This window comes from Colletes gigas, unplaced genomic scaffold (genome assembly GCF_013123115.1).
Source record: "Colletes gigas isolate AHSC1104 unplaced genomic scaffold, ASM1312311v1 Colletes_gigas_Sc00024, whole genome shotgun sequence".
Classification (NCBI taxonomy): Eukaryota; Metazoa; Arthropoda; class Insecta; order Hymenoptera; family Colletidae; genus Colletes; species Colletes gigas.
This window is the reverse complement of record NW_025106653.1, coordinates 3,212,553-3,231,440: the sequence shown is the minus strand read 5'-3', so window position 1 is coordinate 3,231,440 and position 18,888 is coordinate 3,212,553. Positions and strand designations below refer to the sequence as shown.

Sequence of the window (18,888 nt, the reverse complement as noted above, 5' to 3'; positions counted from 1 at the left end):
ACACTCATTCTTGCTAACATATTGTAAATATAATGACAAACGTAAGCTACTGCAATTTAATATACAGAGGATAGGTCGGGCAAACGGGACGTGTCTAAATTTAGTAAGAGATAGAAAAAAGTCTGTAGGACAACTTTTCTTTTTACAATTTGTTCTATCTCTTACCACATTTAAGACATAACTCCTTTCATTTACGTGACTGACCCTATATAATATACATGTTATTAGTTCAATTAATAGCTCAATACTGGTTTGTTGAGAGTAAAACAACAGCTTACGATTGCAAATTATTTTTACACATATTTCACTGTTTTTAATTATACCCTACTAAAGTATACTACTGAATTCATACTGAAATTTCAAATTTCATATTTTCTATGATAATTACAAGTCTTCACTTATATTATCGTTAAATCAAATTATTATGTTATTAACATTCAAGTATCATATATTTGATTTGTAATCACGAGAATTGAAACACAATTGTAACAATAAAATGTACTTGAACATGTCTTGGATAGTTTTAGAATATTATTTACATTACTTTAATATAGGAATAAAATTTTAATATAACTTGTATAAACATTGGAAATTCGCTTATATGCTTTTAATGTTAAAATTCAGTTTGCAAACTAAACTAAAACTTGATTAAACGAATCTCTAATTTAATATTCAGATCGTATGTTTACTACAATAATTAATTATGAGATGCTTACATATTTCATGTTTACGGAAGTAGTAGTTTTTCATTACTGCGTCTATGAACAAGGCATAATCCAATTATACTGAAATCATTTGCTAAAAGGAAGCAGTGTAATTTCTATAACTATTATCTCAACTACTTGTAATTATTTGTTCGTTATTCAATTATTTAAAAAAAATCTTATATTAATCATATTATTTGTTTAATAACAAATCATGATAAAGCAGTCTTACAAAAAGTAGTGCACTAAGCACTTGAGGCATTACTAATGAATGAAATTTTGTCCTGTTAACAGGAACATCAAGAGTATATTCTTATAAAATCTAAATAAACTAATTGAGAATAATACTTAATCATACATCCATTATTTAGATAACTTGCTCAAAATTCCATTATCCAAGGAATGAAAACTGGAACAATAGTCAGAAAAATCAATCCTGTTTATGATGGTGGACATTTCCTCCTTTTATTACTGTGTATTTTCTTGTGTGATTTCTTATTCCCAAGTCCTAATATGCATATGATTTGATTATTTAACTGTTACATTATCGTTATTCGTTAAATAAATATAATTTCAATCAACATATATTAAATTTAACTTACGCTTTAATTTAGCCACTCGGGAACGAGTCAAACGCGGTGAAACTTTAGATAAAGAAAGCGCCGATGGAATCTTCTTTCTCAATTGAATAATTTGTTCCATGGCTGGTGTCATACACTTCGCCTTAAGATCGCTATTTGCAGAAAATATGATTTCCGTTTTATATTTGTATTATATGTAATATACTAAAATATAATTCTGAAAATTAAATTAGAATATTTACTCTGTGGATTTTGGTAGTGATCTATATCGCAATGTCCCAGATTGTCTTTCTTTCATTCTTTGAATTACACTTAACATAGCATACGTAGGTAAGGATGGAGGTGGTGGAGATGGTGGTGGAGTAAGAGGTGTTGGGGGAGTGAGTGACGAAGGCAAAGTTTGTACAGTAATTTTTGCAAGTTTATCAGGATGTAATGCTAATACTGCTTCCCAACAAAACTCTTTTCTTTCAATTGAAGTTTTAGGTTGCGTATTTCGTGTTATACGTATCTAGAAACAATAATGTTTGTTATTTTTTCTTTACAATAACACGGAACTTAATGATAATAATAAATATAAAAAAAAGATAAACAATTATTCATAATATATACCTCGCCATTAACAGGTTTACATGGCTTTCTTTCTCTTAAATACGGTCGTTTGAAAGAGATGGGACAAGAAATATTTTCATTAGATTCTCTTACACGATATAAACATGTAGGAACGTCATTTTTTTGGTTAGAACCAGTTTGAAATAGACTACGTAGATAGGAATAGTTAGGTTTAGTTTCGAATCCCAATTCAGTAATATAAGTCATGTATTCCACGATGGCAGCTGGTAAGAAAGTATTATTAGTAATATCTTGCTTTAAAGAATATTCTACTTATTTAGTAAAGGTAATAGCTCATATTATAATTGTTTACAAATTTTTGTAAACTATAACAATTTTCATTTACTTGCAAAAAAATTTGGCAACTTACCAGGTGGTTTTTTCTTATAAGGGAAACATTTATGCATGAACAATGGTATATTTGAGAGTAAAATTTCTTTTTGCGCATGGACTTCTTCTGGATCCATTGTCAAACTACCATCTTCTTTTTCCCAGGGTAATTTACCAGATAACCATTGCAATACATTATATCCTAGAGTTTCTAAATCTCCTCTTCTTGAATGTGCTAAAATAATATACACGTTTGCAATGAAATAGAATACAATGCAAGGTTGCAAGATATTTGTATCAAGTTTATAAAACTTACTTCCATGGTGTGCATCTCTTGATGTAAATTCTAATGTTCCTTCGTGTGCTCTTCTTTCATCGTGAACAAATGGTTTATGTATACCTAATCCTGTACGAAAACGATAGGCTAGCCCATAATCAACTAAATGTGCCTGTGATCTTTTTGCATTGATATCTTCCTTGCTCAATGATAATAAAATATTTGATCCCTTAATGTCTGCATGAGCATATCCTCGACTATGAATATATTCAAGAGCATCTAACTATAGAAATATATAAAAATGAATAAAATTGCTTCTAGTATCTCAATTTCATCATAAATTACAATGATTAAATACCATTTGAATAGTTAGTCTATTAACAAATTTCATAGGCAATTTTCCTCCATTCGATATAAACAATTTTCCAACATCTATGCCGTATCTTGGAATTACTAAAAATCTATATTTTTGACCTTGATATATATGAGAGCCAGATCCTTCATACGTTGGAACACCTATTCGTCTCTTTCCTTGTGATTTACACCAATTCTCAACTGTAATTTATAATAATGAAATATATACAAAACATAAATTATATGTTTCATGTAAACAAGTTACTTACTCATATCTTTACGAGCTGCTCTTATGTAAAAGTTCATTTCAACAAATAATGGACCATTATTATGTGGTTCAATTTTTATAACATATTTTGCATCTTCTCTTACAGGTGCGTAAATATCATTTGATGCTATAACATAAAATGTTCAATTTATAAAATTCGTAAAAGAAGATTTAGAAATACCCACAGCATTAAAAATTAGAAGTATGAATCAAATATTTAAAATAAGTTCACAATAAACTTCTTTGAAATAAAAATTATTTTTAAATTATATTATATATGAAAAACGTATTTTTTGATAAAATGATTATTTATATAGTAATTTACCTATCTTCGACTTCAAAACATGCAAAGTATAAAAGATTTAAAGGTATTTATTTAAATATTAAATATAGAATAATTATTTAGAAAATTAGATACAAATATTCAATCAAAACTTAAAAATTCACATTTTAAAAGCAATTTATAAGAAATATATATAAAAGAAAATCGAATGCATGAATATATTGTTTTTTTATCTTTATAAGGATTCATAACTGATTTACAAGTAAAACATTACCTAAATATATGTCACCAAATCCACCATATCCTATCGTATGTCCTAATTTCCATTTGTTTTGAGTAATATCTGTAAGTATTTCTCCTGCTGGTAGTTGATCAGGCAACTTGCAACCTAAAGCTGCTACTCTTTTAACATGTATGTCTTCAGCTCGTCTCGGTGCCATTATCGCTATATAGTTATTTACATGAAATATAATATTCTATTAACTTGTACGTAACGTTATAATCTACATAGCTATTATTTATTGAACACAAGATAAATATTATACAGAATTCATAAAATTATTGCATATATTATATATCATACAATAGTTCTTTAAAAGGTAGAGATAATTTTATGATTATACGACAAATAAAAATATGCTGAAATTAAGATACAAAATTTCATAAACAATTCGAAGGTTTATAAACTTTTACAAAAAATGTCCATTTCGTTTTGTATATTAACATTTAAGAATAGTATGTATATTTTAAACGGTATAGTTTTACATTTTATACATATAAGTTTTCTTATCTTTCTAATCAAATGTTGCTGCAATCTAATTCATGCACTACTACATACATAATTAAATATCTCCACTACAATGCAATACTAGTAATAAAATATGAAAACATAAATCATAATACTGTACTTACATGATATGTAACTTCAACAAATAATCTATATTTTCCTACTTAAAGAGTAAATAAAAATTCATTTCGTGCATTTTTGTTCAATAGCTTGTAAACATTAACTTTCGCGTATCAACAACCACTATTAATTACAATAAACGTATAATTTAAATTTTACTTAATAAGGTTATCTAATAAACATGAATTATGCAAACATTATTGTAAAAATTATTAAGATTACTTTTCATACTTTCACATTAGTTCACGCATAATTCATAACTACGCTTCCTAAATCTCTAACGTAATTTCATTTCTCTTGCAAGCAAACTGTCCTAAAAAATCTAATTTTCAGGATTCCATTTACCACTGTCAACCGAAAGCTAGTAATAAAAAGTACAAAATATTATTTTATTCTAAGTCTTATACCTCAAAAGACGGATTAGAGGACATTGCATACAGTCACATTAATTGCTTTGCACAACGGGATTTTTGATAATTTATAGTATTTCTTTTTTATATTTTGAAACTTTAGTCTCCCATGAAATTCACTTCACCCAGCTTAAAGAATGCATCACACTGCCATTTCATGAATTAAAGAGTTCAACGGAACACCGATCAACTGAAGAGGGCGTTGATGAATTTTAAATTTTCTTATGTTTTTAACATTTTACTAAATCAGTACGATAAAATTATTTATTATTTTCTGAACACCATTTAACTTTTGCAAACTTATATTATCGAATAGTAAAAGTGATAATCAACAATCTTTGTGAATTCTTTTAAACGATCACCTCTTTCTAGTGGAACCATACTGTTATTGGTAACGTATATTAAACTCAAAGAAATTGTCACCTTACCCGACATACAGGTAGCCGTCTGTATAATTAAACTTTCACTAAACAAAAATATTAATACATACTTTTATAAAAAAAAGTTATATTTATATCTATGAATGTAATTTTGGTAGAGTTAATAAATAATTTCATGATTTTCATGAATTTCATTTTCATGTTTTCTATATTTTTATTGCTTTTAAACAATAAAAAGAATTACATTAAAAGAGAAAAAATATATGATTCTAATGTATTTTAAAAAATTGTCGAATTTCTGTACCACAAAAGAGCAATACTCAAATCACATTTGTGTTGTAACAAATGTAGCGACAATTTGACTTGGCATATATTAAAAATAATCGATCAAACATAAATTTATCTTCAAACATCTCCAAGATTTTTATTTTTCCGATAATGGGAATTTAAATTAAAAGAAAATATGTTGTTATCGTTGAACCATCAAATTATAATTTCAAGTAATTACTATTGATGTATTTGTGTTGATATAATTTGTGTCAAGCATATGTTCTACCAGAAATAAATACAAGCACAGCCGGCTTCGGTACGAGCAATGCTGAGTGAGAGGCAGTAAAAGTATGAGATTCTGATTTTGCACTGGACAGACAGAGATGCACAAATATTACGTATTCTTTCTATCAAGTGTAAAATCAGACTCCCATGGTTTTACTGTTTTTCGTTCAGCATGGCTAGTAATATTGGAGTCTTTGTCGCCCCCACATATTTTGTTTCTGGATCAGTCCGCCTGTGGTGCTGCAAAGAGACCCACGAAAACCCTGAATTTGTATAGGGAATTACTAAATGTTTTGTCGCGTATTTTAGCGGGGAATTTAAGATAAGAACGCGGGTTGGTGCCCGTGGAGCGCAGAACCGCTCTGCTTGTCGGAGCGTGGGAATTTAATAAAACTAGACAAGAGAACTCTTTTGTTAGGTAAACTTCGTAGTTTATTTTACTGGTCCGAAGGCCGGTTAGAGACACAATGACATAAGAAAAATCGTAGCGTTTCGAAGTCTCCTCCGAGGTCCTCGCCGAAGTCGTTGGCCAAATCCTCCTAGTCCTCCCATAGATCCTCGTAGTCCAATCAGGGTGAAGGACGCATCAGATCCAAGCGGTAGGCCGTCCTTCCGATGCACACACGCCCCCGCGAATCGGCGTCTAACTTTCCCTCCGTCTTCGGGTGGTGGTGGGAACTCGGTGGAGTCGCGCTTTTCCGTTACACAGCGGGGTGCCTACGTGGGAAGAGAAAATAGGCTCTGCTCCGAGGATCGAGAGAACAACCCTTGAAGGAAATTTATGACTTCCTTAGCGTCGCCAACATTTCTGGAGTCGATCGACGCTCCTAAGACTAACAAAAGGACAAGGCCTTTTCAAGAGGTTACGTGACTTACAAGAAACTCGCGATTCGTTTCGGGGTCTGCTAATTGGTGTCCTCTTCCTGTTTTCGAGCTCTACCCAAGATCTTTCCCACGCGTGCCACCAGCATCGCGCATCCTTAACAATATTCTCTCAATCACGCATAACCATCCGCTTTTGAATTTCGCTCCTAATTTACCTATCGATTATTATATTTCTGGGGCTACGTTCGCGTGGTCACGCAACAGTTTATTATTGTTATGTAGGGACGCTAGGGACATTCCCTATGGTGCTAGGGGGAATGCCCCGTAGTGTCCCCTACACCACCCCCTCGAAGGTTGCCAACCAAACTCTATCTAGGGGTTTTCCCGGGGGCAGTAGGGAAATGTCCCTAGTGCCCCTACACACACATTGCATTTACAAATGTTAATATACCTTCTAATGCTTTAAAATGGCAATAGCTATTAGATTGTAATAAATCTGTCAATGTCTTGAAGTCTCTATTATGCTTGTACCGAGGAATTATTTGCAAATGTGTTCCAAAATGACTAGTTTCAGATTTCTAGAGACATGTACCGATGGAGCGTACACAAAATTGTTAATTAAAATTTGTAAAACGTTTAAAGCTTCTAAATTGTACATGAATTTCTTCAATCTATTATCAATCGTCTCTTGAGTAAAAAATTTCTCGAAGCTTATTTTTATTCATTAAAATAAATAGGGATTTTTTGAACATTTTGTATAATGTGTGCGAACTATGGTACATTTACGATGTATTGACAAACGCATGGGAAATATACCATCAACCATAGCCTTCTAGAAGCGAACAGCGCGTGAAGCCGTAATGGAGGAAAAGAAGTGATTACTAGATGAAGGATCGTGAAAGTGGAAGTTTTAGTTCGTGTATTTAGTGAAACGTCTCTTCAACTCTATAGTTTCAACAAAATGACATAAACATTTTCAAAACGATGATCGATGCATTGCTTCTATTTTCAAATATATTATGTAAGTATAGAATCAGTTCTTTGTTAAAATCATTTAATGGTTAGAATACCAAAGCATCCATTAATGTCTTGTCTGGCATCTGTAACTGTTACCACGAAAAACATGTTCTTATACAGTAAACTTAGAGAATGAACAGTTTTTATATCAAAATGCAAAACGTAGGTAACCGTTTCTAAATATTAATTCATGTAATGTTAAATTGGTTTTTGTATTTGATTATTTGCCAGTAGGTTTTGCGTAAAAAGGTTGTTATTTATGAAAGGTTATTATCTTGTAAAAATTTTCAAAAAATTTTACGTAATATTTTTAGTTTAAATTTATATTTTGTAATGTTTGATTAATTCCCCTATGTTTGAACACTAATATTGTGCAGATATAACTGAATTATTACTTGTTGCAATATTTGCACGTTTCTTCTACTCGTTTAAAATAACTGTCAATCTATAATAGTTTTAAAATAAGCATTATTTTTAGATGTTAGTTTTTAATTGATATTACATCTGTGATGTAAGCAAAATTTAGAAATTATTTAGCCTCTTTATTTATGACCAATAAATAAGTTTTCCGTAAATTTAGTAAAGATTGTTTATCATTATTTATTTAATTTATAATTTTAAAAGTCATTTTAACTAAACAATTTTTGCGTTAGTAAGTATTATAAATAATATAGCAAAGAAGGCGAGACAGATATAAAATGAATTATGTTTCTTTATTTTTGTTGTAAAATTGTATAACATTAAACAAATTAAGATAAAATATGTTCTTTTCATTTTAGGTACAGATTACTGAAAGTACTTTCGATCTAAAATAACAATTTTCAATCTTATTCAATATTGTATATTAAACCTTTTTGGTTAACATAGATGATTTTGTATTTATTATTGTATAAACATTTTAAACAAAATTAGAAGATTTAAATCAGTAGTAGAAGACAATCTTATTTTTAAATATCTTTAATGAAATAATATGTAACTACGTAAATATATATTATATTATAATTTTGTAGGTGTAATATTTTATGTTTTATGTTTTTTAGTGAGAGCATTGCCATAGTACTAATTAAAATAAGAAATGTCTTATCCTGGCCAACCTCCAATGGGAATACCAGGCATGCCACCTATGCCTTACATGGTTGGTGCACCTCCGCCAATAATAGGTGGTGTAATGCCTATGGCACATGTAAGTACATACAAAATTCATTGTTTTAATGTTTTTAGCATGCTTGTTTTCATATGCTACAAAATAATTTGTGGATGTTTTCCTCAAATATCTTTTGCGCTTGCCATATGTTGTTGTATTTACAATAAAATGCCAAGTAATGCTTCTTATTAGTTTCATTAAAATTTTAAGGTAAAATTATGGTTACAAAAGTTTTTATATTTATTTTTGTTTTCATAATATAAATAAACATTTGATACTACACGTTAAACATTGTTAATGTTCTCAAATTTTTAGATGTAATTTCTTGATTTCTTTTTACTTACATTTATTTAAGTCTATAATTAATTCTAAATCTTTGCATGTTATTGTTATTTAATGCGTTGTTTTGTTTTGTAAATGCAAACAGTTATAATCAGTGTGCATTGAACTATAGGCAATTTCTTTTTTTGTAAACAATAAAGGGAAACAGCATGTATTTATTGATACAAACACTTACTTATAAACTAATTAATGTGTTAAGTAGCACAGAATACAGACTTCATATAATAAATACTAATATGTCTGTTAAAGCAGTTATATAGTGTATTGCGTTAACTTGTATTTAGATTGTCAATGTAAAATGTGATACATATTACTTAAAAAAATTACATTGTTAGAAGTATTGCATATGGATGAAATGAAAATTTTCTAAAGGTTCTATTATGGGTACGAATGTCTGTTTTAATTTCTTTAAGTTAATATTTGCATGATGCCATGTTTGTAATAAACAGTAACAAAAGGAGAAGAAATACATTAATATGCTATTAGGGGGAGGGGAGACTCTGGACTGCATGAGTAGAGATGTGCATTATTAAGAAACCTACCATTTATAAAACATAGATGATTCCAACACCCGTATCTGCGATGCAGACCTCAGCTCCAGCTGTTCGGTATGCACGTAACCAGAATCGTCATGATAATAATCGACGCCGCGAGAGAGAATCTGGTCCACCAGTTACTGTGTTCATTGGTAACATTATGGACAGAGCACCTGATGTGATGATACGACATATTCTGGGTGCATGTGGCCATGTACTTTCTTGGAAGAGAGTCCAAGCGTTTGGATTTTGTGAATATGCAGGTCCTGATGCAGGTCTTAGAGCAGTTAGATTGCTTCATGACATGGAAATAGGCACAAAGAAACTTGTTGTGAAAGTTGATGCAAAAGCCAAAGTGGTTCTTGATCAGTTTAAAGGTAAAATTAAGAATTGCATAAAAAGTATGATGTTTAAAAAATTCTATATAATACACATATGTGTTTGGTATACTATAGCGGAAAGAAGGAAAAAGTTGAGAGGAGGTCAGTCACCTCTACAGGATGAAACATGTACCGATGGAGGTGAAGGAGAAGAAGGCGAAGATTACATGGATGAGGGTATGAGGGTAGTGGATGCAGATGCATTAACTCGCATTAATCAAATTGTAGCTGAACACGCTGCTGATTTGGAAATGGCTCAAGTTGCTCCTGGTAAAATCTTAATTTTTTTATGATAATCTATGCAATGAAATTTGAACATTAACAGAAAATATATTATAATGTGTTGTAGAGGAACATCAAACAAAAATGGTTGCAAAATCTTTGAACTTGGATGATGCGGAAATTGAAGAAAGTAAAAGAGACTTGATTACGCGAGAGATTGGAAAATTCAGAGAGGTTATGAAGGTAATTATTTTTACACTTTCTTTATTATTCTTCTTATGTCACTCTTACTTTTCTGCCCTTCTTTTTGGTCATATTGTCGGATGTGATATACCAAAATCTTAGAAGGTATTATAGATTGTGGTCTGATAGGTTTGGGTTTAGAATTTGCAAAGATATAGGTTAACAGATGATTATAATTGTTATAAAACTGTTGTCACCAATCATGTGAATTTTTTACGAAGCATTATAAACATTATTCTGTATTATAATAAGTACAATTTTTTCTGAAATTTTTGTTTGGATACTAATGTTTATTATGTTTTTCCATATATGAGCAATGCATTTCATTATTCGTTTCCAACTTTTCTCTGAGAAGATGGTATTTTGCTCAACACGTTCGTACCACGCGTCGATTTTTGGAAATCAGAAAGACCAACAACATATTTACCAATGTTGTATATGCATGACACTGAGTTGATATTAATACATTTTACTTGTACATAGTTACAAGAATATACTACATTTAATAAAATTAATGTAATGTAGTATGGTTTTTGTTGCAAATTTTTTTACCTGAATGGTGGTAACGAACGTGTTAAAGTAAAATATTAATTCTGATGTTTTAGTTCTGTTCTATATATTTTTGGATCATATTTAACTGCTTAATAAATAAATAATATATTTTTCATTTCTCAAAATTAATTAAGAATATGTTTGTAATACTTTGTAGTACTTATTTTATTACATTCATAAAATTTTTTGTTTGACTTGTTTTTTTAACAAAAGAATTTGATCATTCTACAAAGTCAAAGGAAATGTCAATATATTATAGAATAACTGTTTTTAGATTCTATATACTGGTTCAAAAAAAGTAATCATATACTTGCCATGTTCCTAAATATTTGTATAATATTTATATATTAAATTTAAAAAGTTTGATGTCTTTTGTCTTCATTGAAAGCTAGTAAATTCGTTAGTTCTATTTGACTTGTTACGAATGATTTTAATTTTATTCGAGCATAATTGGTAAAATTTACACATGACACAAATGTTAAAACGTTTCTACAATCTAAGCAGTGTAATAAAATGTATTGTGATTATATCTGCAATTCGTGTTAAACAATTGTTGATTAAACTCACAGCATATATGTAGAAAATTGAACTATGTATTTGGGCAGGCAAAAGAGGATTACAAGAGTGTAGTTATAAAATATAGTTTTTAAGTATTTTGTGATAAAGTGCGTGTGTGCTATGTTAGCTCTAAATAATTGGAGCCGTGACTCGTTGCTATAATTATAATAACAGGCAGCGTGCGTCGCACACAGCAAACGCACACGCCTAGGAATGCTGTGTGTGGGGACCACTCTTTCACTCACTCATTGGCTCTGAAGGGAGTCAATCACAGCACAACCCTCGTATTTTCGCAGGCAGCTGCAGCCTCGTCGGTAAGTCAGAGTATATCCAACCAACAAAACATGAAAAACAAGAAAAGTGCAATCTTAAGACGGGAGAATCTCGTAACTCTACAACATGCTGACATCATGTAGCCAATAAATTTGTCTCTATTGGAACTCCATTTTCTTGACTCGTCGCAAATAATTCTTCGTTAATAATAGCATTATTGCTATTGTATATTGAATACAATTTATTCCATACAATCAAATTTCTTTACCCGCTTCTATACTTATTGTGCTAAACTGCTAGCACTAATATTTTTATAAAGATACAATGTATTTATCATATATTATTAGATATTGAATAAAAAAACGTCAGGTAATTAATTTTTGATAATTGTCTAGAATAGTATACTATATTATCTATTCGATATTAAAATAGAACGTAAGAGAATTAAAGTAAAAAGAGTCGGAATGCTTTGGTCGTTTTTTACAACATGTAATTTTATTCATCAACTTATTATTTTTCAGTTTAATATTATTGAGAAAAATTATAATAAAATATCTGTTGGATGTTATACTTGTATTTACTAACAAATTGCAAATGTTTATTTTTATTACTCCGGCAGTTTAAAAAAATTAATTAGTTATTATGTGAATATTCTTATTTTATTGTTTCTAATTAATTTATATGATTATACTGAAGTCTAGCAGTCTAGTGCTTGTATATAGAAGGTCAGAAAATTGCCATTCCAGTGGTTTTTACGCACTTCCTAGGATTGGTTAAAGATATTATTTTAAACAAAAGAAATTTGACGCTGACATACTTTATAACATATTTTTAGATAGATTATTAATAGGATCGAGACTTTCTGAATCCTATACACAATGAAATGATTTTGTCATCACAATGGCGACTGTTCAGTTGTTGTCTTTATTTTGTGTAAACAGCTTCTGTCAGCGTCTCGATCAGACATGTAGTACCTAGGTGCGCGCTCCTCCATTCTCCGGTACCACCACACTGACTGACCAAGTCAACTTCACACCGTGAGTAAACTCCACAACCATGAGCCAACACAACCATTCGGTTCTTGTAGTTTTGTTAGTGAACTGCCCATCTGAGTACCTATGACCACTGATATTTCATGTTTCAACAGTCTGTTTTCTCCTCATAAGTGCATCTATTTTTGTGCACTCAGTTACTCTGTCCTTATTAGTTTAAAAGAGTATGGGTTACTGTATGGATATTCGGTTATGAGAATTTAAGAAAAAGCAATTTATAGGTCAAGAAACGCTTTTTCTTATTAATTGCTGTTATACTTTTATTATCATTTTGACATAGAGCATGCTCCATTATATAAAATGACAATGCATACATAAATATATTATTGCTTTTATACGTTGCTTAATTTTCAATACTATTCTTTTTTAAAGAGTGTTACATAGAAGTATTTTTTGAGGCAATATTCATCAGAGTCTACGGTACTTGGACTCTCCAAGCAGTAACCCATTATCGATACTATTATATCAAATAAGGATGAACCATATTAATTTATTTCTAAGACGTTACGTTGATAATACGGGACGATAAGGGTGGGCAAACTATTGTGCATTTGATATCCAACAGTTTGCTGCATCAGCTGTGCATAGCCAGAAGAAAACAAAGTTGACAGACGTGTGACAGTTTCTTGGCAAAAGTGAAAGATGTTTTGGTGGAATCCCTTCTTCGTGATGACTCCGCTTCTGATTGGTATAATACTTTCTAATAATTATTGAGTATTGACAAGAAATCTAAATATTCACCCCTTTCGACTCTTAGACTTATATAGTTTTAGACACTTGATTTACAGGCACATTTGCAATGTTGTAAGTACATTGGGTGGCCTCTACGATGCGTCTGTTAGTATTAAGGTATTTTTAGTTTAAGTAGAGCTTAAGAAATTTTTTATGCTTGTTTCCAAAATTTATACCTGCACTTAGGTAATTGATATATAAACAAGATTTCGTGTAAGATGCTGCTGACTGAGCATGCTCCAGTGGAGTGAGTATACCTCATTGAGATGAACAGAATTATGATATTTGACATGTGATTAATTTTTGTGCAACTAGTAATCGTTAAATATTGTAATACTTGTAACATTAAATACTAAAACTGTTTACGAAAAATTGAAATAATTAATTTTATACAATAAGTTCTTCGTTTTTTTTTACGAGGAATTCAAACTTCTTTGCAAAGCGTTCGTTCCGAGCAATAAAAGTTCGTCATTTTGCGGGTGCTACGGGGATATTGAACATAAAACTGTTAATATAATTTTCCATATGTTTTAGCATACATTGATAGAATTTGTTCAACATTACTTTTTAAACAACGTGTACTACCTTTGCAGATATTAAATGTGAAGTATTTTATATTTTATTAATATGTATATACATATACATATACGTACGTATGAGGGCATTTGATTTTACTTTAAAGGAAAGGATAATACTGCACTGTTATAGTGTAGATATTACCATTACTTTTTATATACATTAACTAACTTTACACTTACAGTAACGTTTTCTCTATCCTTTAATTTTTATAACTCAGGAGAATACGATTGCTAGTTTTTGCGTTTTATTATCACAGCCTGATAAGTTTGTTTCGATTATTTGGTCTCACCTATTCTTTTATTTTTGTGTTTTATAGAAGCAGGAGGAGGAGAAGGCCCAAGTGAAACGGAAAAAAGAAGCAGTCGAGAAAGAAGAGCGCGAAAAGCGTGAAAAGGAGCGACGGGATAGGCGAGATGGCAGCAGTACTAAAGATGAACAGGATGGTGATCCTGGTAGTCCTACATCTCACAAAGGCCGTAGTAGTAGTACCGGAAGTAGTAGAAGGGATAAAAGGCGGTCTAAATCCAGGTATTAACAATGTATCATGACGATGGAAAGATTAATTTTGATTTTGAAATTATATTCTTTAACAATTACTAAATACATTAATTATGTATGATTGATTCACGTAATATTAAAAACAGTATTTAATACAATAGAATTGAACATTACATTTGTAATATATTTGGGAGAAGAGGAGCAAAGACGAATTTTAAATAATATTAAAATTATTGATAATGATTTGTAAATATTAAATAAGACATAATGCCTTGGATATTGGCTGACGTTTAGGACCGGCCAAAGTTGAAGGAATGGCAGAGTAGATTTGAAAATATAAACATACTTGGCCGTCGGAACAAACGGAAAGTCGGTTCCAAGAATTGGCGGTGATAGTAATCGGTCAATTTCCAAAGCATCGCTATAATTCGACACACCAGAATGTCAACAATTGTTTTTTTCTTTCAAGGTCTAAAGAACGAGATAGGGATCGTCAGAGGAGCGATAGAGATCGTGATAGAGACAGAGATCGGGATAGAGATCGAGAACGAGAAAGAGATCGAGATCGTGAAAGGGAACGTGAACGAGAACGTGAGAGGGACAGAGAACGAGAAAGAGAGAGGGAAAGGGAACGTGACAGAGAGCGCGAAAGGGAACGCGAAAGGGAAGAGGCGAGAAAGACTGAAAGGGAAATCATGCGCGAAAGGGAAGAAGAGGAAGAGGCGAAAGAGAGGAAAAAGAACGAGAGAAGAGCACGCGAGAAAGAAGCCGCGTATCAAGAGCGTTTGAGAGCATGGGAGACGCGAGAACGGCGTAAACAAAAGGAATATGAAAAAGAGGCGGAGAAACGTAGAGCGAAACGGGAGGCGAGAGAAAGGGAGGCAAAACGCTTGAAAGAATTCCTTGAAGATTACGATGATGATCGGGACGATGCCAAGTATTACAAAGGCAAAGAATTGTCGCGTCGTCTGGAAGAGAGAGCACTCGAGGCGGAAGCCGATTCACGGGATCGTTGCGCAGAGCGACAGGAGCTTCAACGTCTTCGTGATAAACTTTATGCTGATGCTTCTCATCCAGATCCAGCGGCGGAGTTTGAAAGGGTAAAATACTTTTTAAGTATCATACAGGGTGATCCGTTTAATAGTAGGACATCCAAGGACATTAAACGAGACTTTTCTTTTTTTCTCTTCCCGCAAATGTTAATTGTTATTTAATGTTTAAAATTTCGAATAGAATATTTTATTTTTCTATCAGATCTATTAATAATATTTCTATTTTATTATAACACATGTAAAATATAATTGTTTATCAAAATTTACCGAGTAATATAAATCGATACTATATTCTAGTTAAAAGCAGAAAGGGAGGAACAGTATAAGCCTAAACCAGTGATTACAATAATTGACGAAGAAGACGAGAAGGTAGTGAAAAAGGAGAAGGAAGTTATGCCACCTATAGAGACTGAGCCTATCGAAAGTGACAGTGATGAATGTGTGCAATTTGACGAAGCTTCGCAGCCGGAAGTGCCATCTAGGACACCTCCGCGACATCATCATCATCACAGAAGACATCATCGTCATCATCAGAATCATCACCATGATGGCGAAGAGAACGAAGAAGTCGTGGAAACTGATAGAGAGAGTGTAAAGGGTACGAGATCGTCGCCTTCCCATCAAACAGCCACACCATCAGCACAATCCATTCCACCCACATTAGATGAAGATTCACGTATGTCTCTTGTTAGCGAACCAGAAAAAACAAGCAGTAGTGAGTACAGAATAATTTTTTTTTCATCGGTACAATAGTAAATTCTTTATTTAAATGACACGGTCATGTTACTTCAGGTAACTTTGTACCATTTGCTATGGGAAGTGGCGGTAATCGAGGCGGCGACCATGGTGTCGGTAATAAAACCCCAGCTAGTCCGAGTACAGCTGTTACAGTTAATTCGCAACCGACAAATCAAACTAGAAAGAAAGGTCGAATCGACGTCAAGGATGTATTTAATAATGATGATGACGACGATAGTGCTAATAACGCGAAGAAGCGTAAACTAGTTCCTTTAGGTAAATTTTATCGCGCGGCTGACACTGTTCGTGTAAACTGCAATTTTTTTTATACGATTTATATTTCAGATTATGGCGAAGAGAAAAAGAAAAAGTCGACCGAGGAAGCTCCGAAAGCTGGGAAAGAAGAAAGTACAAAAAGTCAAGAAGAAAAACGAAAACACATAAAATCCCTTATTGACAAGATACCTACAGATAAAAACGCTTTATTCGGATATCAACTAGATTGGGCTGTAATAGATAATGTAAACTATGTTTTTCAGTTATGTTTTTGTATTACGTTTATAGTTAGTAAAGCCTACTTTTAACTTATTCCTTAACTTTTACAGACGTTAATGGAAAAGAGGATAAGGCCGTGGATTAACAAAAAGATTATTGAATATATTGGAGAACCTGAACCTACATTAGTAGATTTTATTTGTAGCAAAGTAATGGCCGGTAGCTCTCCTCAGGGTATACTTGACGATGTACAGATGGTAACTGATTTTCATTTAATTAATTCTGTTTGGGAAATTGATTAATCTTATAACATGACAAAATATATTTTAGGTATTGGATGAAGAAGCAGAAGTGTTTGTAGTCAAAATGTGGAGGTTATTAATTTACGAAGTGGAAGCTAAAAAAATGGGCTTAGTTAAATAAATGGATATCAATTAAAGTACTAATCGACATAAAAATTTATACTACACATCAAATTCCTTTGATTAAGATGTAATATTAGGTTATATACCAATATACAATTACCTATGTATAATTTATAGGATTCTTCGCTAGACGAAAAACATGATGTTGCTCGATTGATAGGTAACCTAAGTGTGTAGTAATTAAAATGTTAAATACAAATTGTAATTACGATTTATAATATTTGGGTTGTGCGTTTCTAAATTCACTTGTCCATAATAGAAGGAAAAATACTCTTGTTCTTGTATTAGTTTTTTTTTTTTTTTTTGACAATTTTACGTACATGTAAGGTTTATTTGCGCAAATCAAATTTTCAATAAGAAATTTGGAACAGTAAGTTTAGTCCTTTTAGATAGAATTTTATAAATTGGTGAACGTATTATTATAATGTCACTAATAGTCCACTCTGTAAATACGTACATCTTACCATAAAGCATGGGTTATTTGGTTACAGTGAAAATAATTATTCAATTAAAGTATTTGTAATTTTTAAATTTGAAATTTATTTTTACTTCGTTCTGTGCTATATTAAACTAGTTTACTAATAAACAATTTAATTGTTACTAAAAGTGTATTTATGCGTCGTATGTATCTATTTTGTACTTACTTCAGATGTGTATTATATTTAAAAATGTCTTTTTTTTTACAATCGAACACGCAAGAAATAATGTGGAATAAAATTTAACAGTATAGATAAGCGTTGATGTGACGAATTCAGTTGTTTTGAAAAAGAGGTAAGTAGCAATGGATAAGAGTAACACGAGTAAAATAAAAAATTGTACTACGAATAAAACGATTTTTTATGTACCTAGATGCATTTATTAAATTACTAATACAATAATTAAGTTCAACTGATTTGTTCGTGGTAAATAGGTCGTTTCGATTGAACGTACATATTTCCTGTAAAAAATTTGTAAAGATACCGCTTGTTTTGGGTCCTTCAAGATGGCGCGACCTCTTAAGTTAAATAGATCGCGTTACGATCGCAACGATGAAAATTTTTGACGTGCATTCTTTATTAGGAGAGTTATTTTAAATTTATTATGTGTAATATTTTACTGTACGGACTTATTATTCACAGTAGTTGAGAAAGTTTCTATTTCGCGACGCTGATATCGTACTTCCGGTAATACGAGACGAACGATGGTCGTAGTTCCGGGCAAACACTTCAACAGAAAATAAACTTGTCGAAACTTGTCGAAGCCGGTTATACTATGTTGTAAGACGAAAGGTTTGAATCAGCACCGATTGTCTTTCGCCTTGTTTAAATCAGGAGAACCTCGATCTATTGGTAATATTCTCATAATACTTACATTTTAACTTACATTATAAAGTATTTCGAACGATAGAATTAGTTATGAATCGCATGGTAGATCGAGATATATCGAGAAACGGATGCTTCGTATAGTAACAGGGGGAAAGTGTGATAATAATAAATCATTTGGTAATTAAATTTTGATCTGAAAATTATTTATATTTATAATCAACAATATTATTTGAATCTAGAGGCTTAAGGGGGTAGGCACG

The 18,888-nt window shown here is 31.5% G+C and overlaps 2 protein-coding genes across 8 annotated transcripts; one reads left to right on the top strand and one right to left on the bottom strand.

Annotated features, from left to right (window-relative positions):
- Window positions 1-760: 760 nt before the first annotated feature.
- LOC122401373 (serine/threonine-protein kinase VRK1-like) lies at window positions 761-4,862 on the bottom strand. Of its 3 annotated transcripts, none has more exons than XM_043403456.1 (10): window positions 4,724-4,862; window positions 3,684-3,854; window positions 3,128-3,253; window positions 2,863-3,059; window positions 2,544-2,787; window positions 2,268-2,462; window positions 1,898-2,121; window positions 1,528-1,796; window positions 1,307-1,437; window positions 761-1,212 (listed from the first exon to the last, which is right to left on the bottom strand). In XM_043403456.1, the coding sequence occupies exons 2-10, from the start codon at window positions 3,847-3,849 to the stop codon at window positions 1,145-1,147; spliced, it is 1,620 nt and encodes a 539-aa protein (XP_043259391.1). In that variant the 5' UTR covers window positions 3,850-3,854; window positions 4,724-4,862; the 3' UTR covers window positions 761-1,144. The 3 variants fall into 3 exon arrangements, with proteins under 3 accessions (XP_043259391.1, XP_043259392.1, XP_043259393.1); XM_043403457.1 differs by lacking the exon at window positions 4,724-4,862 and adding an exon at window positions 4,322-4,585; XM_043403458.1 differs by lacking the exon at window positions 4,724-4,862 and having other exon boundaries at window positions 3,684-3,945.
- A 2,467-nt stretch (window positions 4,863-7,329) lies between these two features.
- LOC122401417 (RNA-binding protein 25) lies at window positions 7,330-17,850 on the top strand. Of its 5 annotated transcripts, XM_043403526.1 has the most exons (12): window positions 7,330-7,507; window positions 8,544-8,686; window positions 9,548-9,902; window positions 9,981-10,175; window positions 10,255-10,370; window positions 14,433-14,644; window positions 15,084-15,714; window positions 15,964-16,381; window positions 16,459-16,680; window positions 16,750-16,925; window positions 17,010-17,156; window positions 17,230-17,782. In XM_043403526.1, the coding sequence occupies exons 2-12, from the start codon at window positions 8,579-8,581 to the stop codon at window positions 17,320-17,322; spliced, it is 2,673 nt and encodes an 890-aa protein (XP_043259461.1). In that variant the 5' UTR covers window positions 7,330-7,507; window positions 8,544-8,578; the 3' UTR covers window positions 17,323-17,782. The 5 variants fall into 5 exon arrangements, with proteins under 5 accessions (XP_043259461.1, XP_043259460.1, XP_043259458.1 ...); XM_043403525.1 differs by having other exon boundaries at window positions 9,578-9,902; window positions 16,459-16,925; window positions 17,230-17,849; XM_043403523.1 differs by having other exon boundaries at window positions 16,459-16,925; window positions 17,230-17,848.
- Window positions 17,851-18,888: the final 1,038 nt, after the last annotated feature.

Bases quoted from the DNA above. Each gene is read 5' to 3' on its own strand.
- LOC122401373 (XM_043403456.1), bottom strand. From the start codon at position 3,849: ATGGCACCGAGACGAGCTGAAGACATACATGTTAAAAGAGTAGCAGCT. The intron at 2,463-2,543 runs GTAAGTTTTATA...ATATTATTTTAG, and splicing joins AAGAGATGCACACCATGGAA to CACATTCAAGAAGAGGAGAT. The intron at 1,213-1,306 runs GTAAGTTAAATT...TATGCATATTAG, and splicing joins CCGAGTGGCTAAATTAAAGC to GACTTGGGAATAAGAAATCA.
- LOC122401417 (XM_043403527.1), top strand. From the start codon at position 8,579: ATGTCTTATCCTGGCCAACCTCCAATGGGAATACCAGGCATGCCACCT. The intron at 14,645-15,083 runs GTATTAACAATG...TTTTCTTTCAAG, and splicing joins AAAAGGCGGTCTAAATCCAG to GTCTAAAGAACGAGATAGGG. The intron at 16,382-16,458 runs GTGAGTACAGAA...ATGTTACTTCAG, and splicing joins ACCAGAAAAAACAAGCAGTA to GTAACTTTGTACCATTTGCT.